The sequence below is a fragment of the Rana temporaria genome, chromosome 3 (genome assembly GCF_905171775.1).
Source record: "Rana temporaria chromosome 3, aRanTem1.1, whole genome shotgun sequence".
NCBI classification, from domain to species: Eukaryota; Metazoa; Chordata; class Amphibia; order Anura; family Ranidae; genus Rana; species Rana temporaria.
The window spans coordinates 7908030-7934951 of NC_053491.1; the positions used below are offsets into that span (position 1 = coordinate 7908030).

Sequence of the window (26922 nt, forward strand, 5' to 3'; positions counted from 1 at the left end):
TGTTTTTTTTTTTTAATGTTTTCACTGCCAAACCATTGATTTTTTTTTTTTGTGTGTTTCTTTTTTTTAATGTTTTTGCTTCAAAACCATATTTCTTTTTCATTTTTGTTTTATTTAACCCTTTCACTGCCAAGCCAGGTTTTTTTTTTATGTTTCCGTTTCCCTGCTAAATAATATTTTTGGGTTTGTTTGTTTTTTTGTTTTTTTTTTTTTATGTTTTTGCTGCAAAACCATATTTTTAATTGTTTTACCCATTTCAATGCCAAATCTTTTTTTTTTTTTTTATGTTTGCAACCATAATTTTGTTTCCATTTTTTTTAACCCTTTCATTGCCAACCCATTGTTTTTTTGTGTTTGTTTTTTGATGTTTTCCATGCAAAGCCCTTTTATTGCCAAGCAATTTTTTTGTGTTTTTTTTTTATGTTTTTGCTGCAAAATCTTTTGTTTTTTTAACCATTTCACTTCTAAATCTTTTTTTTTTTTTTTGTTAATGTTTTCTTGCAAAACCATAATTTTGTTTTCCTTTTTTAACCCTTTCACTGCCAAACCATTGTTTTGGGGTTTTTTGTGTTTGTTTTTTAATGTTTTCCATGCAGAACCATATATATATAGTGTGTGTGTGTGTGTGTGTGTGTGTGTGTGTGTGTGTGTGTGTGTATTTTAATTTAACCCTTTCATTGCCAAGATTTTTTTTGTGTTTTTTTTTTTTAAATGTTTTTGCTGCAAAATAATTATTTTTTTCATTTTTAACCATTTCACTTCTAAATCTTTTTTTGTTACTGTTTTGTTGCAAAACCATATATATTTTTTTAAATTTAACCCTTTCACTGTCAAACCAATGTTTTTTGTGTTTGTATTTTTTCTATGTATATATTTCTATGAAGGGATAGAGTCTCGGGCTGATGTTGATGATCGGGGAAGGATGGCGCTCGGCAGTGCTGAGTGCAGAGCCCCGCCCACTCCTGCTCTCTCCCCCCCCCCCCGTTCTCCTCTCCTCTTGGTCCCGCCCCCGCCCCCTCCTCTTGGTCCCGCCCCCTCCTCCTCCCTCCTCCCCCTGTGTGTGTGTGTGTGTTGGTGTGTGTGTTTGCCGCGCCTGCGCATTGCGCTGTATCCGGGTCCTGCGCTGTGTCGGTCGGCGGGAAATGGCGGTCGGGATTTAGCAGCTTCGGGCCGGAGAGACGGAGGACACCGACCCCGGGAGGACGGAGAGGAGCTCGGCCAGGCATCGCCGGCCCTCCGACACCCACCCGGGACATCGCCGGGATACCGCAGGTAACGATCCGTCCCCGAGGAGGGAAAAAAAAAAATCCACACCGAGGAGGAGGGAGAGGCCTCCGGGGGGGAGGGAGAAGAACGGGGGGCACCGGGCCCGGGAGGGGGGGATCTACACCGGAATATACCCGGAGATCAACAATCCCCTCCCCCCCACCTCACAGAACTTAGAGGGGGGAGGGGAATGGGGGGTACAGGAGAAGGGGGGAGGGCAGAGAAGAGGGGGTACAGGACAATGGGGGGCTGACCCATCCCCTCCCCCTCTTATAACACCGATGGGGGAGAACTACATGTCCCAGATACACATCAGGTGGCCCCTCCCCCCTCACAGAACACAGTGATTGGAGGACTACAAGTCCCATCATTGACCCCCCCCTCACTTCAATGGGAGGTGATCACTGGGAGGGACTACAAGTCCCAGCATCCCCTCCCAGGTAAACAGGTGACCCCTCACATAACACATTGATTTTGGGGGGACTACAAGTCCCATCATTGACCCCCCCCACCTACTTCAATGGCAGGTGATCACTGGGGGGCATCCCCCTCCCAGGTAAACATTAGGTGACCCCTCCGCCTCACAGAACACATTGATTTGGGGGACTACAAGCCCCATCATTCACCCCTACTTATGTTAATGGGAGGTGATCACTAACTGAGGGGGACTACAAGTCCCATCATTGATCCCCCCCTCCACTTACTCCAATGGGAGGGGGGCTACAACTCCCAGCATCCCCCCAGGTAAACATCAGGTGACCCCTCACACCCTCTCCCACATACCTCATTGATTTTGGGGGGACTACAAGTCCCATCACTGACCCCCCCACCTACTTACGCCAATGGGAGATGATCACTGGGGGGGGGACTACAAGTCCCAGCATCCCCCTCCCAGGTAAACACTAGGTGACCCCTCCGCCTCACAGAACACGTTGATTTGGGGGGACTACAAGTCCCATCATTGATCCCCCCCCTCCACTTACTCCAATGGGAGGAGATCACTGGGGGGGGGGGGGCTACAACTCCCAGCATCCCCCCCCCCAGGTAAACATCAGGTGACCCCTCACACCCCCTCCCTCACATACCTCATTGATACTACAAGTCCCATCATTGATCCTTCCCCCTACTTACTCCAATGGGAGGTGGATCACTCACTGGGGGGGGGACTACAAGTCTCAGCACCCCCCTCCCAGGCAAACATTGGGTGACCCCTCCCCCTTTCACATAAAACATTGATTTGGGGGGGACTACAAGTCCCATCATTCACCCCTACTTACTCCAATGGGAGGTGATCACTGGGGGGGGGGCTACAACTCCCAGCATCCCCCCAGGTAAACAGGTGACCCCCTCACACCCCCTCCTTCACATACCTCATTGATACTACAAGTCCCATCATTGATCCCTCCCCCTACTTACTCCAATGGGAGCTGATCTCTCACTGGGGGGGGGGGGGACTACAATTCTGGGTGATGATTGTACGGATACATTGTGTTCTGTTTACTGGTTGGGTCACTACAAGGCTCAGCATGGCCTTCTAGGGTCACCCCGTCCTTCCGGGAATACAGGGGGGGGGGTGCAGGAGAAGGAAGGTAATTGCCCTGGGGGAGGGGGGCACCACAAGTCTCAGCATCCCCTCTAGGATGGATCTGCTCTTGTTGGTACAGGTGATGATTGTACGGATACATTGTATACACTGACATCTCATCACATACATTGTATTCTGTGTACTGGTTGGGGGGGCACTACAAGTCTCAGCATGGTTCTCACTGGGGGGAGGGGGGGACTACAATTCTCAGCATCCCCTCCAGGATGGAGCTGCTCTTGCTGGGTGATGATTGTACGCATACATTGTGTTCTGTGTACTGGTTGGGTCACTACAAGGCTCAGCGTGGCCTTCTAGGGTCACCCCGTCCTTACTGGAATACAGGGGGGGGGGGTGCAGGAGAAGGAAGGTAATTGTCCTGTTGGAGGGGGGGCACTACAAGTCTCAGCATCCCCTCTAGGATGGATCTGCTCTTGTTGGTACAGGTGATGATTGTGCGGATACATTGTATACACCGACATCTCATCACATACATTGTATTCTGGGCACTACAAGTCTCAGCATGGTTCTCACTGGAGAGTAGGGGGGGGTCGGGTGTATTGGAAGGTCATTGTTTGGATACATGTTGAGGATCACATACATTGTATTCTGTGTACTGGTTGGGGGGGCACTACAAGTCTCAGCATCCCCTCTAGGATGGATCTGCTCTTGTTGGTACAGGTACATTCTGTGTACTGCTTGGGGGGGGCACTACAAGTCACAGCATGGTTCTCACCGGAGAGTAGGGGGGGGTCGGGTCTGTGTACTGCTTGGGGGGCACTACAAGTCTCAGCATGGTTCTCACTGGAGAGTAGGGGGGTCGGGTCTGTGTACTGGTTGGGGGGGCACTACAAGTCTCAGCATGGTTCTCACTGGAGAGGAGGGGGGGTCTGGTGTATTGGAAGGTCATTGTTTGGATACACGTTGAGGATCACATACATTGTACTCTGTGTGCTGTTTGGGGGGCACTACAAGTCTCAGCATGGCCCTGGCTGGAGTGCGGATGACCACATTCTGTGTACAGCTTCACACTGACTTCTCGTTGTTTTTCTCTTAACCGGTTGGAGCACTACAACTCCCAGCATCCCCTCCTGGGTGGAACTGTCCTTGCTAAGTACAGGTGATGATTGTACGGATACATTGTATTCTGTTTTCTGGCCGGGGGGCACTACAAGTCTCAGCGTGGTCAGGGTAGGTGGATCGGGTGTATTAGAAGGTCATTGATGGATGCACGCTGTACACTGAGGATTGTATTCTGTGTATTGGCTTGGGGGGAAGCTGCTGATTTTCATCCAATCACGTGCAAGCAAAAAGGCTGTTTTTTTTCTTTTTTTTTTAAACTTGCGTGCCCCCCTCGGATCTACAGCGACTGCCCTTCCTAAGTGCCCTTGTAGTGCAAAGTGGAATTGCCCCCCCCCCCATTGTATCTGGGAATTGTACGCCTCCCCTCCATAGTTTGTTGGTAAACATTGCACAGCATGACATCACCTGGAAGTGGGCGGGGACATGCTGTGGTCACTATAGGCATCCTGGAGCTACAAGTCCCCCAGCAGGAAGTGAGGGGGGAGGAGTATCGGTCTTGCTCCGCCCTCTCTCTCTCTCTCTCTCAGGGATGATGATGATTTGGAGTCGCACTTCTAACGTGCGATTTGTATACTGCGCATCTTTACATCCGCGTTTTTATGACCTAAACGGCATGCCGGCGAGTGCTTTTCTAGTCATTTCCATCATTGTCGTCTCTTAACCACTTAAGGACCTTGGGTGTTTTTCAGATTTGGCGTTTACAAGACTAAAACTTTTACTTAAAACCCCCAAACATTATATATTTATTTTTCTTACACCCTAGAGAATAAAATGGCGGTCGTTGCAATACTTTCTGTCACGCCGTATTTGCGCAGCGGTCTTGCAAGCGCACTTTTTTTTTGGAAAAAAATTACTTTTTTTAATTAAAAAAATAAGACAACAGTAAAGTTAACCCAATTTTTTTTATATATTGTGAAAGATAATGTTACGCCGAGTAAAATGTTACCCAACATGTCACGCTTCAAAATTGCGCCCGCTCGTGGAATGGCGTCAAACTTTTACCCTTAAGAATCTCCATAGGCGACGTGTAAAAAAAAATCTACAGGTTGCATGTTTTGAGTTACAGAGGAGGTCTAGGGCTAGAATTATTGCTCTCGCTCCAACGATCGCGGCGATACCTCACATGTGTGGTTTGAACACCGTTTACATATGCGGGCGCTGCTCACGTATGCGTTCGGGACGGGGCGCTTTAAAAAAATATTTTTTTGTTTTCTTATTTATTTTTATTTATTTTATTATTATTTTTTCACTGAAAAAAAAAAAAGCAGGGGTCAGGACCCGATCGCCTCCGCCGCTACCGACGTCTCAGGTGAGCGGCGGGAGGGGGGGCCCCTCTCTCGCCACCGATAACTGTGATCTTGCGGCGAATCCCCTGCGAAGGCCACCGTTATCGTTTACAGGACTGCTCACAGTAAAGATGGACACATCGGACAATTTTGACACATTTTTGGGACCATTGTCATTTTCACAGCAAAAAGTGCTATAAAAATGCACTGATCACTGTGAAAATGACAATTGCAGTTTGGGAGTTAACCCCTTACCGCGCCCCCTAGTGGTTATGTGTGACCTCATATGTGTTTCTAACTGTAGGGGGGGCGGGGCTGGACGTGTGACGTCGGTGATCGTCTTTCCCTATATCAGGGAACAGACGATCAATGACAGCGCCACAGTGAAGAACGGGGACGCTGTGTTTACACTCACCTCTCCCCGTTCTTCAGCTCCGGGGACCGATCGCGGGACACCTGCGGCGATCGTGTCCCGCGGCCGCTGTCTAGGAGCTTCGGACCGGGTCGCGTGCGCGACCCACGGCTGGGCTCTTAAAGGCGACGTACATGTACCTGCCTGTGCCCAGCAGTGCCATTCTGCCGACGTGTATGTGCAGGAGGCGATCCTTAAGTGGTTAAATAAGAAACATGTCATACTTACCTCCACTGTGCAGTTAGTTTTGCACAAAGTGGCCCCGATCCTCCTTTTCTGGGGTCCCTCGGCGGCTGTCTCTGGTCCTGCCTGCAAGAACTCCACACATTCATGCGAGCTCCCTCGCATTGTGTGGAGTCCTTGCGGGCGCGCTCCCGTGATACAGCGAGTGGCCATAGCCGCTCGCTGTATCACTCGGCGCGCTGCGTCATTGAATGTGATTGACAGCGGCGCCAGCCCATGGCTGCGCTGCTTTCGATCCATCCGCTCTAGCCAATCAACGGCCAGGCTGAGCGGCGAAGAGGATGTCGGGGCCGAGCGCGGCATTTTCGAGGGGTCGGGTAAGTATAACGGGGGGCGGTATAGTCGGAAGTTTTTTCACCTTAATGCATAAAATCCTTTACAACCCCTTTAAGTAGGGTTTCACCGATACTAGTATAAGTATAGAGTATTTGCACAAGTATCGGTACTCATGCAAATGCACCGATACCTGAAACCCGTACTTTCCGGCTGTCAGCGGGTCTCCCCTGTTGACAGCTGAAGTAAAAAAAAGCAGCCCAACAATGTTTAATAACAACATTGCTCAGCTGCTGAAACACTAAAATAAAAAGAAACCTTGGCCTGGATTCAAGAAGCAATTGCGCCTGTGTAACCATAGGTTACACGGCGCAATTGCTTACTTGCCCCGGCGTGAACGAATGCTCCTGATTCAGGAACCTCGTTACGCCGACTACAGCCTAAGATCTGCGCGGCATAAGGCTCTTATGCCCACATATCTTAGGCTGCATTCTTGCGATGGCCGCTAGGTGGCGCTCCCGTTGTGCTCAGCGTATAGTATGCAAATTGCATACTAACACCGATTCACAACGTTGCACGAGCCCTGCGTACGCAATTTACGTCGTTTCCGTACGGCGTTTTTTGCGTAAGGCTGCCCCTGCTATTAGCAGGGGCAGCCAATGTTACGTATACCCGTCGTTCCCGCGAAATTAGAATTTTACGTAGTTTGCGTAAGTGAATCGTGAATGGCGCTGGACGCCGTTCACTTTGAAGCAAATGACGTCCTTGCGACGTCATTTGCCGCAATGCATGTCGGGAAAGTTTCCCGACGGAGCATGCGCTCTACGATCGGCGCGGGAACGCGCCTAATTTAAATGATTCCCGCCCCCTACGGGATCATTTAAATTGCGCGCGCTTGCGCCGGGCATTTTGCCGGCGCGCCCGCGCAATTTACGGAGCTTCAGCTCCGTGAATCGAGGGCAGCGCAAAAAAATTGCGGGGGCGCAGGGCAAAAACTTTGCCCTGCGCCTCCGTAAAAATAACGCAATTCTACATGAATCCAGCCCCTTGTTTCTTTTTGTATCTTTCTGTTTCTTCATCTGCAGATTAAAGAACTGAACAATGTTCCTCGGTTCAGCCCCTTATTAACCCTTAATTTACTCTAATCAGCTTCAGTTAACTCCGTATTCTCTTCCCATTTAAAGGGGTTGTAAACCTTCGTGGGTTTTTTTCACCTTAATGCATCAAGGTGAAAAAACACCTTGCAGTGTCCACCCCCCCCCCCCCCCCCCGGTTTTACTTACCTGAGCCCTGAATTTCAGTGGGCGCGATCCCACGTCGCTCTCTCCACTGCTTCTCGGCTCTTCATTGGATAGATTGATCGCAGAGCAGCCATTGGCTCCCACTGCTGTCAATCGAATCCAATGAAGCAGGGGGCGAATCAGAGTCCTACACTCACGTCTATAGACGCCGATGGTGTTTGATATGGGAGCGCGCCCGCAAGGTAACCCCGTCGGGAGAGAGCTTCCCAGAGGGGGTTATCTATTGCGGGGAGGAGTCAAGAGAGCCGCCGTGGGACCCCAGAAGAGGAGGATCGGGGCCACTGTGTGCAAAACCAACTGCACAGTAGAGGTAAGTAGGACATGTTTGTTATTTAAAAAAAAAAAAGTGAACCTTTAGTGTCGCCTTAAAGGGTTGTAAGGTTTAATTTTATTTTTTTAATAACAAACGTGTCATACTTACCTCCACTGTGCAGTTCGATTTGCACAGAGTGGCCCCGATCCTCCTCTTCTGGGGTCCCTCGAACGGCTGTCTCGGCTCCTCCCTGCAAGAGCTAACCCCCCTTCTTGGGAAGCTCTCTCCTGAGGAGGATAGCTTGCGGGCGCGCTCCCGTGACACAGCCAGCGGCCAAAGCCGCGTCATTGAATGTGATTGACAGCAGCGCAAGCCAATGGCATCCCATGTGAAAGTAAGGCCTCATGCACACTGGCCGTTTTTTTGGCCGTTTTTACAGTGGCCATTTTTTTTTTTACAATCAATAAACTCCCCATCATGTTATCCTATGTGTCCACGCGCACACGCAGGCTGTTATCGGCAGTTTTTGTCTGGTGCGTTTTTCTGGCTTTTTAAAAAAAACTCCAAAACTAGTGGGTTCTGAGAGGAGTTTTTCAGCGGTATAAAAAATGCTGATGGATGCTCAAAAACGCGTCTTACCAGTGTGTTTTTTGACGTTTTTGAAAAGAAAAAAAAACGCAGAAATTTGCTAAACATTGAAAAGCTCGCTGCAAAGCTACTGGCGGTTTTTATCACGTTATTTTTACCGTCCAGTGTGCATGAGGCCTAATAGATGGCGACGGGTACTCTTTATGGAGGGATTGGGGTAGGGTTGTCCCGATACCGAGCATTTGCGCGAGTACTTGTACTCGCGCAAATGCTGCCGATGCCCTGTCCGATACTTGTCTTTTGACAAGAGAGCGGCGGGGCGGAGAGTGGGAGGGGGCGGAGAGCAGAGCGGGTAACAAGCGGCTGTAATAAGTTCTGTCTTCTCGCATGTCGCGCTGTTCCCGGTGGCCCCTCCTCTCGTATGCTCGTGACATCATCTGAGATGGAGGAGAGGAGGGGCCTCCGGGGAATAGCGCAACATGATAGAGGACAGCAAGAACTTATTACAAATGTGAGCCACTTCCTGCGCTACTCTGCATTAAAGGAAACTGAAAGGAATGTGTTCCCTGCTGTGCCCAGTACCCTGTGCCCTGCCCAGTACCCTGTGCTCTGCCATGCCTAGTAGCCTGATGTGCCCAGTACCCTGTGCCCTGCTGTGCCCAGTACCCTGATGTGCCCCATACCCTGTGCCTAGTACCCTGATGTGTCCTGTGACCTGCCGTGCCCAAGTACCCTGATGTGCCCAGCACCCTGATGTGCCCCATACCCTGTGCCCAGAACCCTGATGTGTCCTGTGCCCTGCCATGCCTAGTACCCTGATGTGCCCAGTACCCTGTGCCCTGCCATGCCTAGTACCCTGATGTGCCCAGTACCCTGTGCCCTGCCATGCCTAGTACCCTGATGTGTCCTGTGCCCTGCCATGCCTAGTACCCTGATGTGCCCAGTACCCTGTGCCCTGCCATGCCTAGTACCCTGATGTGCCCAGTACCCTGTGCCCTGCCATGCCTAGTACCCTGATGTGCCCAGTACCCTGTGCCCTGCCATGCCTAGTACCCTGATGTGCCCAGTACCCTGTGCCCTGCCATGCCTAGTACCCTGATGTACCCTGTGCCCTGCCTAGTAGCTTGATGTGCCCAGTACCCTGTGCCCTGATGTGCCCAGTACCCTGATGTGCCCAGTACCCTGATGTGACCTGCCGTGCCCAAGTACCCTGATGTGCCCAGCACCCTGATGTGCCCTGCTGTGCCCAGTACCCTGATGTGCACCATACCCTGTGCCCACTGAGCACCAATGTAAGAGACATTCTTAAATTTGAAAACTGTCACATGATATTAAAAAAAAGTATCGGTATTCGGTATCGGCGAGTACTTGAAAAAAAGTATCGGTACATATGCGAGTGTGCGCGAGGAATGGGGGGCGCTTAAAAAAGATAAAAATGTTCATTTTTTTTTTATACTGTCCCTTTAAAAAAAGTGATGACTTTTATTGCTGTTGCAAGGAATGTAAACCTCCCCTGTGATCACAACACAGCGTGACAGGTCCTCTTTATGGGAAGATCTCCTCCAAGGGCAAAAAGATGAGCGGTTGCCATCGCCTATCTCTATAGGAACACCCTGCCAACGCCGGATGGTTCAGTGATCGGTAACGTTGGCACGGGTGGGGGGCACCTCTCCCGTCACTTCTAAAAGTAATTCCCCCCCGGCAAATCCGCAGCTCGAATCCCTTTTATCGGAAAGCCGGACGCCTAAGGGAAAAGAAAATACCGGGGTTTTGGCATTCAACTACAACCCCCGGTACTCAACATTTAAATCATAGATCGTGCCTTGAAAAAGTTTTCATACCCCTTGAAATTCCCCAAATTTTCTCATGTTGCATCCAACAACGTAAATGTATTTTATTGGGATTTTATGTGAGAGACACAAAGTGTCACATAATTGTGAAGTGGAAGGAAAATGATACAAATAAATCTGTGAAAAGTGTGGGGGGAGGGGCATTTGTATGGCGCCCCCCGGAGTCAATACTTTGTAGAACCCCCTTTCTCTACAAGTCTTTGCACATTTTTTGCCCATTCTTCTTCTCTGTAAAATATCTCAAGCTCTGTCAGATTGGATGGAGAGCGTCTGTGATCAGCAATTTTCAAGTCTTGCCACAGATTCTCAATGGGATTTAGGTCTGGACTGTGACTGGGCCATTCTAACACATGAATAGGCTTTGATCTAAACCATTCCATTGTAGCTCTGGCTGTACTTTAGGGTCGTTATCCTGCTGGAAGGTGAACCTCCCCCCGGTCTCAAGTCTTGCACTCTTAACAGGTTTTCTTCTAAGATTGTCCTGTATTTGTCTCCATCCATCTTCCCATCAACTCTGACCAGCTTCCCTGTCCCTGCTGAAGAAAAGCGTCCCCACCACATGATTCTGCCATCACCATGTTTCACGGTGGGGATGGTGTGTTCAGGGTGATGTGCAGTGTTAGTTTTTCCCACACATAGCGGCCAAAAAAGTAGAATTTTGGTGTCATGTGACCAGAGCACCTTCTTCCACATGTTGCCTGTGTCCCCTCCCCCACGTGGCTTCTCACAAACTGCAAACAGGACTTCTTACGTCTTTCTTTCTCCAATGTCTTTCTTCTTGTCACTCTTCCATAAAGGGCAGATTTGTGGAGAGACCACTAATAGTTGTCCTGTGGACAGATTCTCCCCCCTGATCTGTGGATCTCTGCAGCTCCTCCAGAGTTACCATGGGCCTCTCGGCTGCTTCTCTGATGAATGCTCTCCTTGCCCGGCCCGGTCAGTTTAGGTGGACGGCCCATGTCTTGGTAGGTTTGCAGTTGTGCCGTACTCTTTCCATTTTCCGATGACGGATTGAACAGAAGCTCCGTGAGATCTTCAAAGCTTGGGAGATTTTTTATTATAACCTAACCCTGCTTTATACTTCTCCACAACTTTATCCCTGACCTGTCTGGTGTGTTCCTCGGCCTTCATGATGCTGTTTGTTCACTAAGGTTCTCTAACAAACCTCTGAGGGCTTCACAGTACAGCTGTATTTATACTGAGATTAAATGACACACAGGTGGACTCTATTTACTAATTTGGTGACTTCTGAAGACAATTTGTTCCTCTAGATTTTAGTTGGGGGGTATCAGAGTAAAGGGGGCCGAATACAAATGTCCCCCCCCCACACACATACTTTTAATATATTTATTTGTAAAAAAAAAATTGAAAACCATTTATCATTTTCCTTCCACTTCACAATTCTGTGACACTTTGTGTTGGTCTCTCTCATATACTATTGCAGGTTTATGGGCACTGAAGGTCGGCATCATTTGGTGCCCACTTAGGTAAAACGGCGGCTCTCCTGTTGTAATGGAACCGTCCCGGCATGTCCTGTTATCTGAGCCTTTCAGTGTCGTGCCATCCGAGATGCCCAGCTTGTGAGAACTCCTTTTGTTGTTGTGCCCGCCGACTGAGATGATTGTCTACACTTGCTCTGCTGCCTGGCTGGACCCTCCTTAGACAAAGCGTTGGTCCCCCGGGTTTACCCGGCCAGGATGAGACCAGGTTGTCTGCGTCTCCTTAAAGGGGAGGTCCAAAAAAAAAATACAATATATATTATATATATTTTCCAGAAATGGCTGTTGCTAGGCAGATTGCCCTAATCTGCCACTTCCTCGTCCGCGGTGGTCTTCTTTCTTTCTTCTCCTCGCGCTGCCTCCTTGGAAATGGGGAGCGCTGTCTTCTGGGACCTTGTGTGTGTCCCAGGAGACATCCGCCTATTCACATAGCGCTGCACGACTCGCGTGTGCACAGTAGGGAACTGGGAAGTGAAGCCGCAATGTTTCACTTCCGGATTCCTTCGCCGAGGATGGCGGCGCGGCAGCCGAGACCCCGAATGATTGCTCTGCTTCCGACATTGCGGGCGCCCTGGACAGGTAAGTGTCCTTATTAAAAGTCAGCAGCTACAGTGTTTGTAGCTGCTGACTTTTTATTTTTAATTTCTTAAACGCCGGTCCTCTGCTTTAACCACTTGACCTCCAAAAGATTTACCCCCCCTTCATGACCAGGCCTTTAGTTGACAATTGAGCAGTCGTGCGATGCTGTACATAAATTGAATTGATATTTCTCCCCCCCCCCCCCCCACAAATAGAGATTTATTTTGGTGGTATTTGATCACCTCTACAGTATTTATTTATTTTTTGCGCTATAAACAAATTTTTTTTTTTTTTTTTGAAAAAATTTACTTAAAACATCCCCCAAAAATGTAAAAAATCGAATTTCTTTATAAATTTAGGCCAATATGTATTCTACTACATGTTTTTGGTAAAATCCCAATACGTGTATATTTGCCCAAAAGTTATCGCATGTACAAACTATTGGATATTTTTATTTTTTACTAGTAATGGGGGCGGTCAGCGACTTTTAGGTGGACTGCGACATTGCGGCGGACAGTCTGACACTTTGTGGGAACCAGCGACACTAATGAATATATATATTGATTGGTTTGTGTGAAAGTTATACCGTCTACAATCTATGGGATATTTTCATGGAATTATTATTTACTAGTAATGGCAGCAACTTATAGATGGATGGCGACGGTCAATCTGACACTAACTGACACTTTGTGGCAACCAGTGATACTAATGCAGTGATCGGTGCTAAAAATATGCACTGTCACTGTACTAATGACACTGGCTGGGAAAGGGGTTAACATCAGGGGTGATCAAAGGGTTAAATGTGTGTCTAGACAGTGTTTGGGGGGGGGGGGTCAGATGATTCATTGTTACTTGGATACATCAACATAAGGAGATACTTTTTGTTTTTCTTTCCTTGGAAATAAACTGTTACGATGTATTTGAATAGCGGGGGGGGGGGGGTATAAATCGCAGGATCCACATCCACTTAAGGACCGCCTCCGGCAGAATGGCACAGCTGGGCACAAGCACGTACAGGTACGTCCTTCTTAAGTGCCCAGCCGTGGGTCGCCATTGCGACTAGAATTAGCAACCCAGTGCTTGGGTATCCGGTGTCTACGTGCGCCCCCCTGCCGCACGATCGTGCCGGCCGGTAATTGAGGCCGCGGCTTTCTGACCTTCTGCAGGCCTATGCTTCCTTCTGTGATCTGGTGCCATCTTGTGGTGGCCATTTGGTATGACAAGACAACCAGCAATGCTAATGGAGCTTCCCCTGTCTGTTTTCACTGCCATCTCCTTCCCTCTTAATTAGAACCCCCAAACATTAGAGAGATTATATAGCAACCAGTCCATAGCAACCAGTTTTTGATGGGGCAAATAGAATGGGGCAGTTTTTGATGGGGCAAATAGAATGGGGCAGTTTTTGATGGGGGCAATGGATCGACACACTGTTGGGTCACATTTACAACTCCAGGGGCACTTTCTCCAGTCAGGAGAATTGCTGCAGGCAAGAACACGTCACACAATTTCCCCAGAAATTGTATCTTTTCTAGTTTTTTAAATTTTTTATTTTTTTATTCTAACACCCTAGAGAATAAAATGGCGGTCGTTGCAATACTTTCTGTCACACCGTATTTGAGCAGCGGTCTTGCAAGCGCACTTTTTTTTTTTATTATTTAAAAAATAAGACGCCAGTAAAGTTAGCCCACTTTTTTTTATCTTGTGAAAGATAATGTTACGCCAAGTAAATTGATACCCAACATGTCGCGCTTCAAAATTGCGCCCGCTCGTGGAATGGCGACAAACGTTTACCCTTTAAAATCTCCATAGGCGAGGACTAGTGCTAGAATTATTGCTCTCGCTCTAACGATCGCGGTGATACCTCACATGTGGGGTTTGAACACAGTTTTCATATGCGGGCGCTGCTCACGTTTGCGCGCAAGCTCGTCGGGACGGGGCGCTTTCCTGGCTCCTAACTTTTTTTAGCTGGCTCCTAGATTCCAAGCAAATTTGTCAAAGCCCTGGTCTAGGTATCCCAGTCTGCCGATGATGGCAAATCGGCGTGATTTGCTCCCCTCTGGTCGGGCGCGATTTGCTCCCCTCTGGTCGGGCGCGATTTGCTCCCCTCTGGTCGGGCGCGATTTGCTCCCCTCTGGTCGGGCGCGATTTGCTCCCCTCTGGTCGGGCGCGATTTGCTCCCCTCTGGTCGGGCGCGATTTGCGCCCCTCTGGTCGGGCGCGATTTGCTCCCCTCTGGTCGGGGCGCGATTTGCTCCCCTCTGGTCGGGCGCGATTTGCTCCCCTCTGGTCGGGCGCGATTTGCTCCCCTCTGGTCGGGCGCGATTTGCTCCCCTCTGGTCGGGCGCGATTTGCTCCCCTCTGGTCGGGCGCGATTTGCTCCCCTCTGGTCAGGCGCGATTTTGGACACCTATGCATTTTATTTTGCCTGCGGCCAGATATGTACCGTGAATTCTAATTTATTTTTTTGCACACTAGATGGCACTTTCATCCCTCGACACAAACGCACACGGTGTGGGGAATCGCATGCGATGTGGACAGGAATTGCACCGCATTTCTGTTTACATCGCGTGCGATTTGCGGCAATTCTTTTTTTCTGTATTGATGCAAATCGCACAGCAAAGTATCGGTACTCGTCATCGGCCATAAAAAAAAAAGAAGCTAGCTGCCACCATAAAAACAAAGCAGCAAGTGTGTTATTTGTAGGATCACCAGGTGAAAACAAAGGACGTGGAGGGGGGGCCTGAAAAGAAAACGAATGCAGCCGCCACATCTAAGGACCAGAACATTTTATTTCCATGCAGTGATCCCGCTGCTTCCTCTGTAGTGTACATGGAGTGTCTGCAGTGAATGGCGCTTTGTACGATGTGGTAATCCATACGGTGCCGTGTGTGTGGGTGAGCGCTGAGCTCACTTACATCCCATTGTATATAAAGTGGAGAAGAGTGGGCGGGGCCAAGGCGGGAGACGACGCGTTCCAGAAATTTCCCCTCTGGTTATGTATTCCAGAAATAATGAGAACGCTTCCCGCCGAGGCGCCGCAAGCTGCTGGATTCCTCTCCAGATGTTGTGAACCTGAGATTGGCATCGGGGGGGGGGGGGGGGGTTTACCAAAACAGATGAGCGCAGAATGTGGCGCGGCTCTGCATGGCGACCAATCGGCTTCCAACTTAACCACTTGCTGACCGGGCTTTTTCTGGCACTTATTTTTTACAAATTTTTATCTGTATTTTTATTTTGTTTACTTATAACCTCCAATCATTATGTATTTTATATATTTATCAGATGCCTTAGAGCACGGGGGGTCTCCAAACTTTCTACACAAAGGGCCAGCTTACTGTCCTTCAGACTTTGGGGGGCCGGACGTGTCAGTGGGAGGAATAGTGTCCCATCATTGGTGTCAGTGGGAGGAATAGTATCCCCATCATTGGTGTCAGTGGGAGGAATAGTGTCCCATCATTGGTGTCAGTGGGAGGAATAGTATCCCCATCATTGGTATCAGTGGGAGGAATAGTGTCCCATCATTGGTGTCAGTGGGAGGAATAGTGTCCCATCATTGGTGTCAGTGGGAGGAATAGTGTCCCATCATTGGTGTCAGTGGGAGGAATAGTATCCCCATCATTGGTGTCAGTGGGAGGAATAGTGTCCCATCAGTGGTATCAGTGGGAGGAATAGTGTCCCATCATTGGTGTCAGTGGGAGGAATAGTGTCCCATCATTGGTGTCAGTGGGAGGAATAGTGTCCCATCATTGGTGTCAGTGGGAGGAATAGTGTGCCATCATTGGTATCAGTGGGAGGAATAGTGTGCCATCGTTGGTATCAGTGGGAGGAATAGTGTCCCATCATTGGTATCAGTGGGAGGAATAGTGTCCCATTGTTGGTGTCAGTGGGAGGAATAGTGTCCCATTGTTGGTGTCAGTGGGAGGAATAGTGTCCCATTGTTGGTGTCAGTGGGAGGAATAGTGTCCCATTGTTGGTGTCAGTGGGAGGAATAGTGTCCCATCATTGGTGTCAGTGGGAGGAATAGTGTCCCATCATTGGTATCAGTGGGAGGAATAGTGTCCCATCATTGGTGTCAGTGGGAGGAATAGTGTCCCATCATTGGTGTCAGTGGGAGGAAAAGCCCTGGGACAGCTCGCCTGATTTCCGTCTCTTTCCTTCTTTTTCCGAATTGCTGCGATCGGCGCCGTGCGGCTCAGGCGCCCCCACTTCAGGCCAAACGCGGTACTGCACACCGCTTTGGCCTGAATCCTCCTTTTTTTGAGAGACGACACTCGCAACCAGAATTAGGAATTTTTTTTCCAAATACAGCGCTCGTATTGCAAAACGCTTGTTAACCGCGTTGCTCGCAGTCCAAGATTCCACTGTACAGTGAAGCCTCGGTTAGCGAGCGTTTTGAAAGACTAGCAACTTATAAAAAATAAAATTCTGACTCAGGTTGTCTCTCAAAACGAGCAGAACTCCAGCCAATGGGGTGTGCAGTACCGCATTCGGCCTGAGGTGCGGGGGCGCTGGAGCCACTCGGAAATACTCAGTTCCGGGATGTTTCTAAAGGTCAGCCGAGCTGTCCCGGGCGGGCCTTTCCGAGGCTCTCTGGCGCCCCCCCCCCCACACCTCAGGCCACATACGGTATTGCATACCATTGAAGTTAATGCGGAACAAATTATTTTAGTTTCCATTGACTTCTATGGGGAAACTCGCTTTGATATGCGAGTGCTTTGGATTACAAGCATTCTCCAGGAACAGGTTTATGCTCGTAATCCGAGGTTCCCGTGTGTGTGTGTGTGTGTGTATATATGTATATATATATATATATATAATTTTGTTTGCAAAACATGAAAAATTATGTTATGCCGAGTAAATGGATGCCAAACCTGTCCCACTTACAAATTGCGCACGCTCGTGGAATGGCGGACCGCTTAAAGCGTTAGTAAACCCGCTGCTGTTTTTTTTTATACCTGAAAAGCAAAAACCATAATGAGCTAGTATGCAACGCATACTAGCTCATTATGAAATACTTACCTTGGAACGAGGTGTGGGGAACTTACCATGGGAGATGTCATCTTGCCTCGGCTTGTCTTCCGGGTATCACGGCTCCAGCGCTGTGATTGGCTGGAGCGGCGATGTCGTCGCTCCCGCACGTGCGTGAGACTTCTTTCCGGCAAGGTCCGGGGGCTGCCGGGCCTTTAGCCGAGGATCCCCACTGCGCATGCGTCGCTGCAGTCAGCGGCACATTGCGACGGGAATATCTCCTAAACACACACACACACACATAATAAATATATATATATATATATATATATATATATATATATATATATATATATATATATATATATATATATATATATATATATATATATATATATATATATATATATATATATATATATATATATATATATATATATATATATATATATATATATAAAAAAAATTATCCAAAAGGACACAGTAAAAAAAAAAAATGTAAAGCGCATTGTCCCTCCATGCTTACACAGCTGGGAGGGGGGGGGGGGGGTACTGTGTAATGTAAAGGGGTTGAGAGGTGTGGGGGGGCTGTGTAATGTAAAGGGGTTGAGAGGTGCGGGGGGGGGCTGTGTAATGTAAAGGGGTTGAGGTGCGGGGGGGGCTGTGTAATGTAAAGGGGTTGAGAGGTGCGGGGGGGGGGGCTGTGTAATGTAAAGGGGTTGAGAGGTGCGGGGGGGGGGGCTGTGTAATGTAAAGGGGTTGAGAGGTGCAGGGGGGGGGGCTGTGTAATGTAAAGGGGTTGAGAGGTGCGGGGGGGGGGGCTGTGTAATGTAAAGGGGTTGAGAGGTGCGGGGGGGGCTGTGTAATGTAAAGGGGTTGAGAGGTGCGGGGGGGGGGCTGTGTAATGTAAAGGGGTTGAGAGGTGCGGGGGGGGGCTGTGTAATGTAAAGGGGTTGAGAGGTGCGGGGGGGGGGGGCTGTGTAATGTAAAGGGGTTGAGAGGTGCGGGGGGGGGGGTTGTGTAATGTAAAGGGATTGAGGTGTGGGGGGGGCTGTGTAATGTAAAGGGGTTGAGGGGTGCGGGGGGGGGGGCTGTGTAATGTAAAGGGGTTGAGGGGTGTGGGGGGGGGCTGTGTAATGTAAAGGGGTCGAGAGGTGCCGGGGGGGGCTGTGTTATGTAAAGGGTTTGAGAGGTGCCGACAGGGCTGTGTAATGTAAGGGGGTTGAGAGGTGCGAGTGGGGGGGTTGTGTAATGTAAAAAGGTTGAGAGGTGCGGGGGGCTGTGTAATGTAAAGGGGTTGAGAGGTGCAGGGGGGGTGTGTGTAATGTAAAGGGGTTGAGAGGTGCAGGGGGCTGTGTAATGTAAAGGGGTTGAGAGGTACAGGGGGGGTGTGTGTAATGTAAAGCGGTTGAGGGGTGCAGGGGGCTGTGTAATGGTAGGGGGTTGAGAGGTAGGGGGGCTGTGTAATGTAAAGGGGTCGAGAGGTGCAGGGGGCTGTGTAATGTAACAGGTTTGAGAGGTGTGGGGGGTTGTGTAATGTAAAGAGGTGCGGGGGGGGGGCTGTGTAATGTAAAGGGGTCGAGAGGTGCGGGGGGGCTGTGTAATGTAAAGGGGTCGAGAGGTGCGGGGGGGCTGTGTAATGTAAAGGGGTTGAGAGGTGCGGGGGGGGCTGTGTAATGTAAAGGGGTCGAGAGGTGGGGGGGGGCTGTGTAATGTAAAGGTCGAGAGGTGCGGGGGGGGGCTGTGTAATGTAAAGGTCGAGAGGTGCGGGGGGGGGGCTGTGTAATGTAAAGGTCGAGAGGTGCGGGGGGGGGGGGCTGTGTAATGTAAAGGTCGAGAGGTGCGGGGGGGGCCGTGTAATGTAAAGGTCGAGAGGTGCGGGGGGGCCGTGTAATGTAAAGGGGTTGAGAGGTGCGGGGGGGGCTGTGTATTGTAACGGGGTTGAGAGGTGCGGGGGGGCTGTGTAATGTAAAGGGGTTGAGAGGTGCGGGGGGGGCTGTGTAATGTAAAGGGGTTTAGAGGTGGGGGGGGCGCTGTGTAATGTAAAGGGGTTGAGAGGTGGGGGGGGCGCTGTGTAATGTAAAGGGGTTGAGGGGTGCGGGGGGGGCTGTGTAATGTAAAGGGGTTTAGAGGTGGGGGGGGCGCTGTGTAATGTAAAGGGGTTGAGAGGTGCGGGGGGGGCTGTGTAATGTAAAGGGGTTGAGGGGTGCGGGGGGGGCTGTGTAATGTAAAGGGGAGGTGGGGGGGGCGCTGTGTAATGTAAAGGGGTTGAGAGGTGCGGGGGGGGCTGTGTAATGTAAAGGGGTTGAGAGGTGCGGGGGGGGGCTGTGTAATGTAAAGGGGTTGAGAGGTGCGGGGGGGGGCTGTGTAATGTAAAGGGGTTGAGAGGTGCGGGGGGGCTGTGTAATGTAAAGGGGTTGAGAGGTGCGGGGGGGGCTGTGTAATGTAAAGGGGTTGAGAGGTGCGGGGGGGCTGTGTAATGTAAAGGGGTTGAGAGGTGCGGGGAGGGCTGTGTAATGTAAAGGGGTTGAGAGGTGCGGGGGGGGGCTGTGTAATGTAAAGGGGTTGAGGGGTGCGGGGGGGGGGGCTGTGTAATGTAAAGGGGTCGAGAGGTGCGGGGGGCTGTGTAATGTAAAGGGGTTGAGAGGTGCGGGGGGGGGGGGGGCTGTGTAATGTAAAGAAGTTGAGAGGTGCGGGGGGGCTGTGTAATGTAAAGGGGTTGAGATGTGCGGGGGGGCTGTGTAATGTAAAGGGGTTGAGAGGTGCGCGGTGGGGCTGTGTAATGTAAAGGGGTTGAGAGGTGCGGGGGGGGGGGTTGTATAATGTAAAGGGATTAAGAGGTGCGGGGGGGGGGGGGGGCTGTGTAATGTAAAGGGGTTGAGAGGTGCGGGGGGGGTTGTATAATGTAAAGGGATTGAGAGGTGTGGGGGCTGTGTAATGTAAAGGGGTTGAGAGGTGCGGGGGGGGGCTGTGTAATGTAAAGGGGTTGAGAGGTGCGGGGGGCTGTGTAATGTAAAGGGGTTGAGAGGTGCGGGGGGGCTGTGTAATGTAAAGAAGTTGAGAGGTGCGGGGGGGGGGCTGTGTAATGTAAAGGGGTTGAGAGGTGCGGGGGGGGGGGGTGTGTAATGTAAAGGGGTTGTGAGGTGCGGGGGGGCTGTGTAATGTAAAGGGGTTGTGAGGTGCGGGGGGCTGTGTAATGTAAAGAAGTTGAGAGGTGCGGGGGGGCTGTGTAATGTAAAGGGGTTGAGAGGTGCGGGGGGGGGGGCTGTGTAATGTAAAGGGGTTGAGAGGTGAGGTGCGGGGGGGCTGTGTAATGTAAAGGGGTTGTGAGGTGCGGGGGGGCTGTGTAATGTAAAGGGGTTGAGAGGTGCGGGGGGGGGCTGTGTAATGTAAAGGGGTTGAGAGGTGCGGGGGGGGGGGCTGTGTAATGTAAAGGGGTTGAGAGGTGCGGGGGGGCTGTGTAATGTAAAGGGGTTGAGAGGTGCGGGGGGGGGGCTGTGTAATGTAAAGGGGTTGAGAGGTGCGGGGGGGGCTGTGTAATGTAAAGGGGTTGAGAGGTGCGGGGGGGGGGGCTGTGTAATGTAAAGGGGTTGAGAGGTGCGGGGGGGCTGTGTAATGTAAAGGGGTTGAGAGGTGCGGGGGGGGGCTGTGTAATGTAAAGGGGTTGAGAGGTGCGGGGGGGGGCTGTGTAATGTAAAGGGGTTGAGAGGTGCGGGGGGGCTGTGTAATGTAAAGGGGTTGAGAGGTGCGGGGGGGGGGCTGTGTAATGTAAAGGGGTTGAGAGGTGCGGGGGGGGGGGCTGTGTAATGTAAAGGGGTTGTGAGGTGCGGGGGGGCTGTGTAATGTAAAGGGGTTGTGAGGTGCGGGGGGGCTGTGTAATGTAAAGGGGTTGAGAGGTGCGGGGGGGGGCTGTGTAATGTAAAGGGGTTGAGAGGTGCGGGGGGGGGGCTGTGTAATGTAAAGGGGTTGAGAGGTGCGGGGGGGGGGCTGTGTAATGTAAAGGGGTTGAGAGGTGCGGGGGGGCTGTGACCCAGGCCTTCTCGTCCAACAATCATTGGGGGTTCTAAGAAATTTCCGATCCCCAAAAAAAATCAGATTTTTCCATGTAAACAAAGGCGCCGGGCTCGGCCTGGTCGTGGTTAATATTTGATTCCCTCGCCCTGCGTGCGTCGGACGATCGATCGTCTTTCCCGCGATCCTTTGTGTACGTCCAGCGACTTTCCCATTGGCGGCTTTGGTATAAAGGCGATTCCGCCGCATCTATTGAACTCTTCATTCTCTGGATGTTTTATTTGTGGTGGGGGGGGCAGCGCGATTTGTAAACGCTCGTGTACGCCGTCCGTCCGTTCCTGGAAGCGAGGAGCTGCTAATCGGTGTGAGGCGGGGGATGGACAAATCACGTTGCTATGGTAGCTAAGAAATATTCCTGACGACGGAGAGCCCCCCTCCCCCGGTATGGAGTGTTTTCTGGGTACGGTTAGATCAGGTAATCACAATAGAAGCGTCGCCGTGCCGCGGACCCGCGTGATCAGGGATGGGTGGGGGGGGGGGGGGTGTCGGGCTGCGGCTCGCTCCCTTCATTGTTCTCTATCTCCGGTGTAATAATAAGGGGACGGCGGAGCGGCTCCTGATGTCGCTGTGCTTTGCTATGGTGGGAGAAATGTGCAGCGTTGTGATACACAAGTCCAGACATAGGACTGGTGGCGGATCGCAGTCCGCTGTTCCTATTGGAGGAGAGGCACGTCGCTGTCCCCGGTGTGTTTAATGGGGGGGAAAGGTTGTCTCTGGAGGCGTTGTGTAAATAATAGGATCAGGGATCAGATTTTGTCTTGTATAGTTTTAGGGGGGACAGGATACAAGGGATGGTCAGAGACTGGGGACAGGATACAAGGGATGGTCAGAGACTGGGGACAGGATACAAGGGATGGTCAGAGACTGGGGACAGGATACAAGGGATGGTCAGAGACTGGGGACAGGATACAAGGGATGGTCAGAGACTGGGGACAGGATACAAGGGATGGTCAGAGACTGGGGGACAGGATACAAGGGATGGTCAGAGACTGGGGACAGGATACAAGGGATGGTCAGAGACTGGGGACAGGATCCAAGGGATGGTCAGAGACTGGGGACAGGATGCGAGGGATGGTCAGAGACTGGGGACAGGATACAAGGGATGGTCAGGGACTGCGGACAGGATCCAAGGGATGGTCAGAGACTGCGGACAGGATCCAAGGGATGGTCAGAGACTGCGGACAGGATCCAAGGGATGGTCAGAGACTGGGGACATGATACAAGGGATGGTCAGAGACAGGATCCAAGGGATGGTCAGAGACTGGGGACAGGATCCAAGGGATGGTCAGGGACAGGATCCAAGGGATGGTCAGGGACAGGATACAAGGGATGGTCAGGGACAGGATGCAAGGGATGGTGAGAGACTGGGGACAGGATACAAGGGATGGTCAGAGACTGGGGACAGGATCCAAGGGATGGTCAGAGACTGGGGACAGGATGCGAGGGATGGTCAGAGACTGGGGACAGGATACTAGGGGTGGTCAGAGACTGGGGACAGGATACGAGGGATGGTCAGAGACTGCGGACAGAATACAAAAGAGGGTCAGAGACTGGGGACAGGATACAAGGGATGGTCAGAGACTGGGGGACAGGATACAAGGGATGGTCAGAGACTGGGGGACAGGATACAAGGGATGGTCAGAGACTGGGGACAGGATACAAGGGATGGTCAGAGACTGGGGACAGGATACAAGGGATGGTCAGAGACTGGGGACAGGATACGAGGGATGGTCAGAGACTGGGGACAGGATGCAAGGGATGGTCAGAGACTGGGGACAGGATACAAGGGATGGTCAGAGACTGGGGACAGGATACAAGGGATGGTCAGAGACTGGGGACAGGATACAAGGGATGGTCAGAGACTGGGGACAGGATACAAGGGATGGTCAGAGACTGGGGACAGGATACAAGGGATGGTCAGAGACTGGGGACAGGATACAAGGGATGGTCAGAGACTGGGGACAGGATACAAGGGATGGTCAGAGACTGGGGACAGGATACAAGGGATGGTCAGAGACTGGGGACAGGATACAAGGGATGGTCGGGGACAGGATACAAGGGATGGTCGGGGACAGGATACAAGGGATGGTCGGGGACAGGATACAAGGGATGGTCAGAGACTGGGGACAGGATGCAAGGGATGGTCAGAGACTGGGGACAGGATACAAGGGATTCTCAGACTGGGGACAGGATACAAGGGATGGTCAGAGACTGGGGACAGGATGCAAGGGATGGTCAGAGACTGGGGACAGGATGCAAGGGATGGTCAGAGACTGGGGACAGGATGCAAGGGATGGTCAGAGACTGGGGACAGGATGCAAGGGATGGTCAGAGACTGGGGACAGGATGCAAGGGATGGTCAGAGACTGGGGACAGGATACAAGGGATTCTCAGACTGGGGACAGGATACAAGGGATGGTCAGAGACTGGGGACAGGATGCAAGGGATGGTCAGAGACTGGGGACAGGATCCAAGGGATGGTCAGAGACTGGGGACAGGATACAAGGAGATGGTCAGAGACTGGGGACAGGATACAAGGGATGGTCAGAGACTGGGGACAGGATACAAGGGATGGTCAGAGACTGGGGACAGGATACAAGGGATGGTCAGAGACTGGGGACAGGATACAAGGGATGGTCGGGGACAGGATACAAGGGATGGTCAGAGACTGGGGACAGGATACAAGGGATTCTCAGACTGGGGACAGGATACAAGGGATGGTCAGAGACTGGGGACAGGATACAAGGGCAAACGTACAAAATCAGCAGGGGGTCAAATACTTTTCCCCCCTTGCTAGATATAATAATAAAAAAATATATATATTTTTTTGATTATTTTTTTTTCTGCAGTTCTTTACATACAAGTTGAAATAAATAATAATAAAATATATATATATATTGTGTGTATATTATAGAATACATTTTTAATATATATTATAGAATACATTTTTTATATATAAAAATATTTTTTGTGTGTATATATATATATATTCACACAAAAATTTAATTTGTATATATAAAAAATGTATTCTATAATATATATTAAAAATTTATTCTATGATATACACACACAAATATATAAATTCTATAATTATGTGTGTAAAATATATATATATATATATATATATATATATATATATATATATATATATATACACACACACACATATTTACACACATATAAAAAAATATATATATTTTTTTTTTTATGGAAAATATATATATATATATATATATATATATATATATATATATATATATATATATATATATATATATATATATATATATATATATATATATAGTGTGTGTGTATATATTATAGAATACATTTTTTATATTTAAAAATTTTGTGTATATACACAAAAAATATTATATATATATATATATATATATATATATAATTATAATAAAAAAAATATATATATTAATTATTTACACACATATAAAAACAATGTGTGTATGTGTGTGTATATATATATATATATATATATATATATATATATATATATATATATATATATATATATATATATATATATATATATATATATATATATATATATATATATATATATAAATCTTGTGTATATTATAGAATACATATATATATATATATATATATATATATATATATATATATATATATATATATATATATATATATATATATATATATATATATACACACACACATTGTTTTTATTTATTTTTTTCATATAAGTGATTCCTTTTTTTCCTATTTGCAGATTGTGTTTCTGTAATTTGTTTTTTTGTTATATTTGGGTTTTTATGGGCCAGCTTTTAAAAAAAAATTATATATATATCTATGAATATTTTAATATCGGACCCTTGCGCATTATTATGACGTCTTTGTATCGGTGGGCCGGTGTTTTCGGTTTCTTACATATAATAAATGTTTCCTTTTTCTCTTCTATTTGCAGCTTTTATGTGGCTCTCATAAAAAAAAATGAGGCTCAGGACGCGGAAGGGGTCTCCGCGCAGCAGTCACGGCGGGCCTGCCGGGCGCACTGCTCGCACCAAGAGGAAGCACTCGGAGGAGGAAGAGGAGGAGGAGAGCTCGCCTCTGGGAGACAAGCTGCCCAAAGCCGACACCGGTTTACTTTCTACCATCAAAAATTTCATCAAAGGCAGCACAACAAAGGTAAGTGCCCCTTGAGGTGTGTTTAGAACTCTGCAGGTCCACCTCCGGCAAAGTGGGGTGCTCTTCTGTTGGGAATGTTTCTGTAAGGCCTCATTCACACAGGTATGGTATACCCTACACCAGGGATATGCAATTAGCGGACCTCCAGCTGTTGCAGAACTACAAGTCCCATGAGGCATAGCGAGACTCTGGCAGCCACAAGCATGACACCCAGAGGCAGAGGCATGATGGGAATTGTAGTTTTGCAACATCTGGAGGTCCACTAATTGCATATCCCTGGCCTACACCCATGTGAGGGGCGTGTTTACCCAAAGGGGGGCGGGGCACATACCCTACACCCATGTGAGGGGCGTGTTTATCCAACGGGGGGCGGGGCACAGGTGTTCCATGCATCTTCAGTCAGACAGTCCCCCTCCCGCCACCATTCGGTGCTTTTCCGGGCTCTCCCGTGCCATTGGGGACCCGGAAAAAGAATTGTCTGGCGCCGGATGACGACCATAGAGATTTCCAGTGGTCACCAGTCATCTCTATGACCGTGGGAGGCCTGGGCGCGACTTTCTGACATCACGCCCGAGCCCTGGATTTAAACAAAGCCGCAATTTTTTTTTCTCAATCTCATACTTTTCCAGCCTGGAGGAGAGATGTGCGGTCTTATTGACCCCGCCTCTCTCCATAAAGAGGACCTGTCACACACTATTTCTATTACAAGGGATGTTTACATTCCTTGTAATAGGAATAAAAGTGATTCAATTAAATGTAAAATAATAGTGTAAAAATAAAAACAAATTTAAATAATAAAAAAATTATTTAAACGCCCCTGTCCCCGGTAGCTCGTGCTCAGAAGCGAACGCACACGCAAGTCCCACCCACATATGTAAACGCCATTCAAACCACCTATGTGAGGTATCGCCGCAACAATTCTAGCACTAGACCTCCTCTAAACTCGTAACCCTAAAAAACGTCGCCTATGGAGATTTTTTTTTAGTACCGAAGTTTGGCGCCATTCCATGAGTGTGCGTAATTTTAAAGCGTGACACGTTGGGTATCTATTTACTCTGCGTAACATCATCTTTCACAATCCTAAAAAAAAAAAATAGTTTTTACTGCTTTGTTTAATTCATGAAACTTTTTTTTCTTATTTTTTTCATTCAAAAAAGATAAGGCGTTTGAAAAATGATTGCGCAAATACCGTGCGAGATAAAAAGTTGCAATGACCGCCATTTTATTCCCTAGGGTGTCTGCTAAAAAAATATATATATAATGTTTGGGGGTTCTGAGTAATTTTCTAGCAAAAAACTATGGGCCAGATTCACAGCTGAGATACGCCGTCGTATCTCTGTTTCTATCTATGCGGCTGGTTCATAGAATCAGTTACGCATAGCTAGCCCTAAGATCCGACAGGTGTAATTGTTTTACACTGTCGGATCTTAGGATGCAGTACTGCGGCCGCCGCTGGGGGGAGTTCGCGTCGTAAACCAGCGTCGGGTATGGAAATTAGGAGTTAC

At 49.1% G+C, this 26922-nt stretch overlaps 1 protein-coding gene across 1 annotated transcript in view; it reads left to right on the forward strand.

Moving 5' to 3' along the window:
* Positions 1 to 1083: 1083 nt before the first annotated feature.
* The window catches only part of CTDSPL2 (CTD small phosphatase like 2), a 50277-nt gene continuing 24438 nt past the window's right edge, over positions 1084 to 26922 (forward strand). The window contains exons 1-2 of the mRNA XM_040342199.1: positions 1084 to 1272; positions 25197 to 25417. Coding sequence (XP_040198133.1) covers positions 25223 to 25417 — 195 coding nt within the window. The 5' untranslated portion in view covers positions 1084 to 1272; positions 25197 to 25222. The remainder of the gene's footprint in view (positions 1273 to 25196; positions 25418 to 26922) is intronic.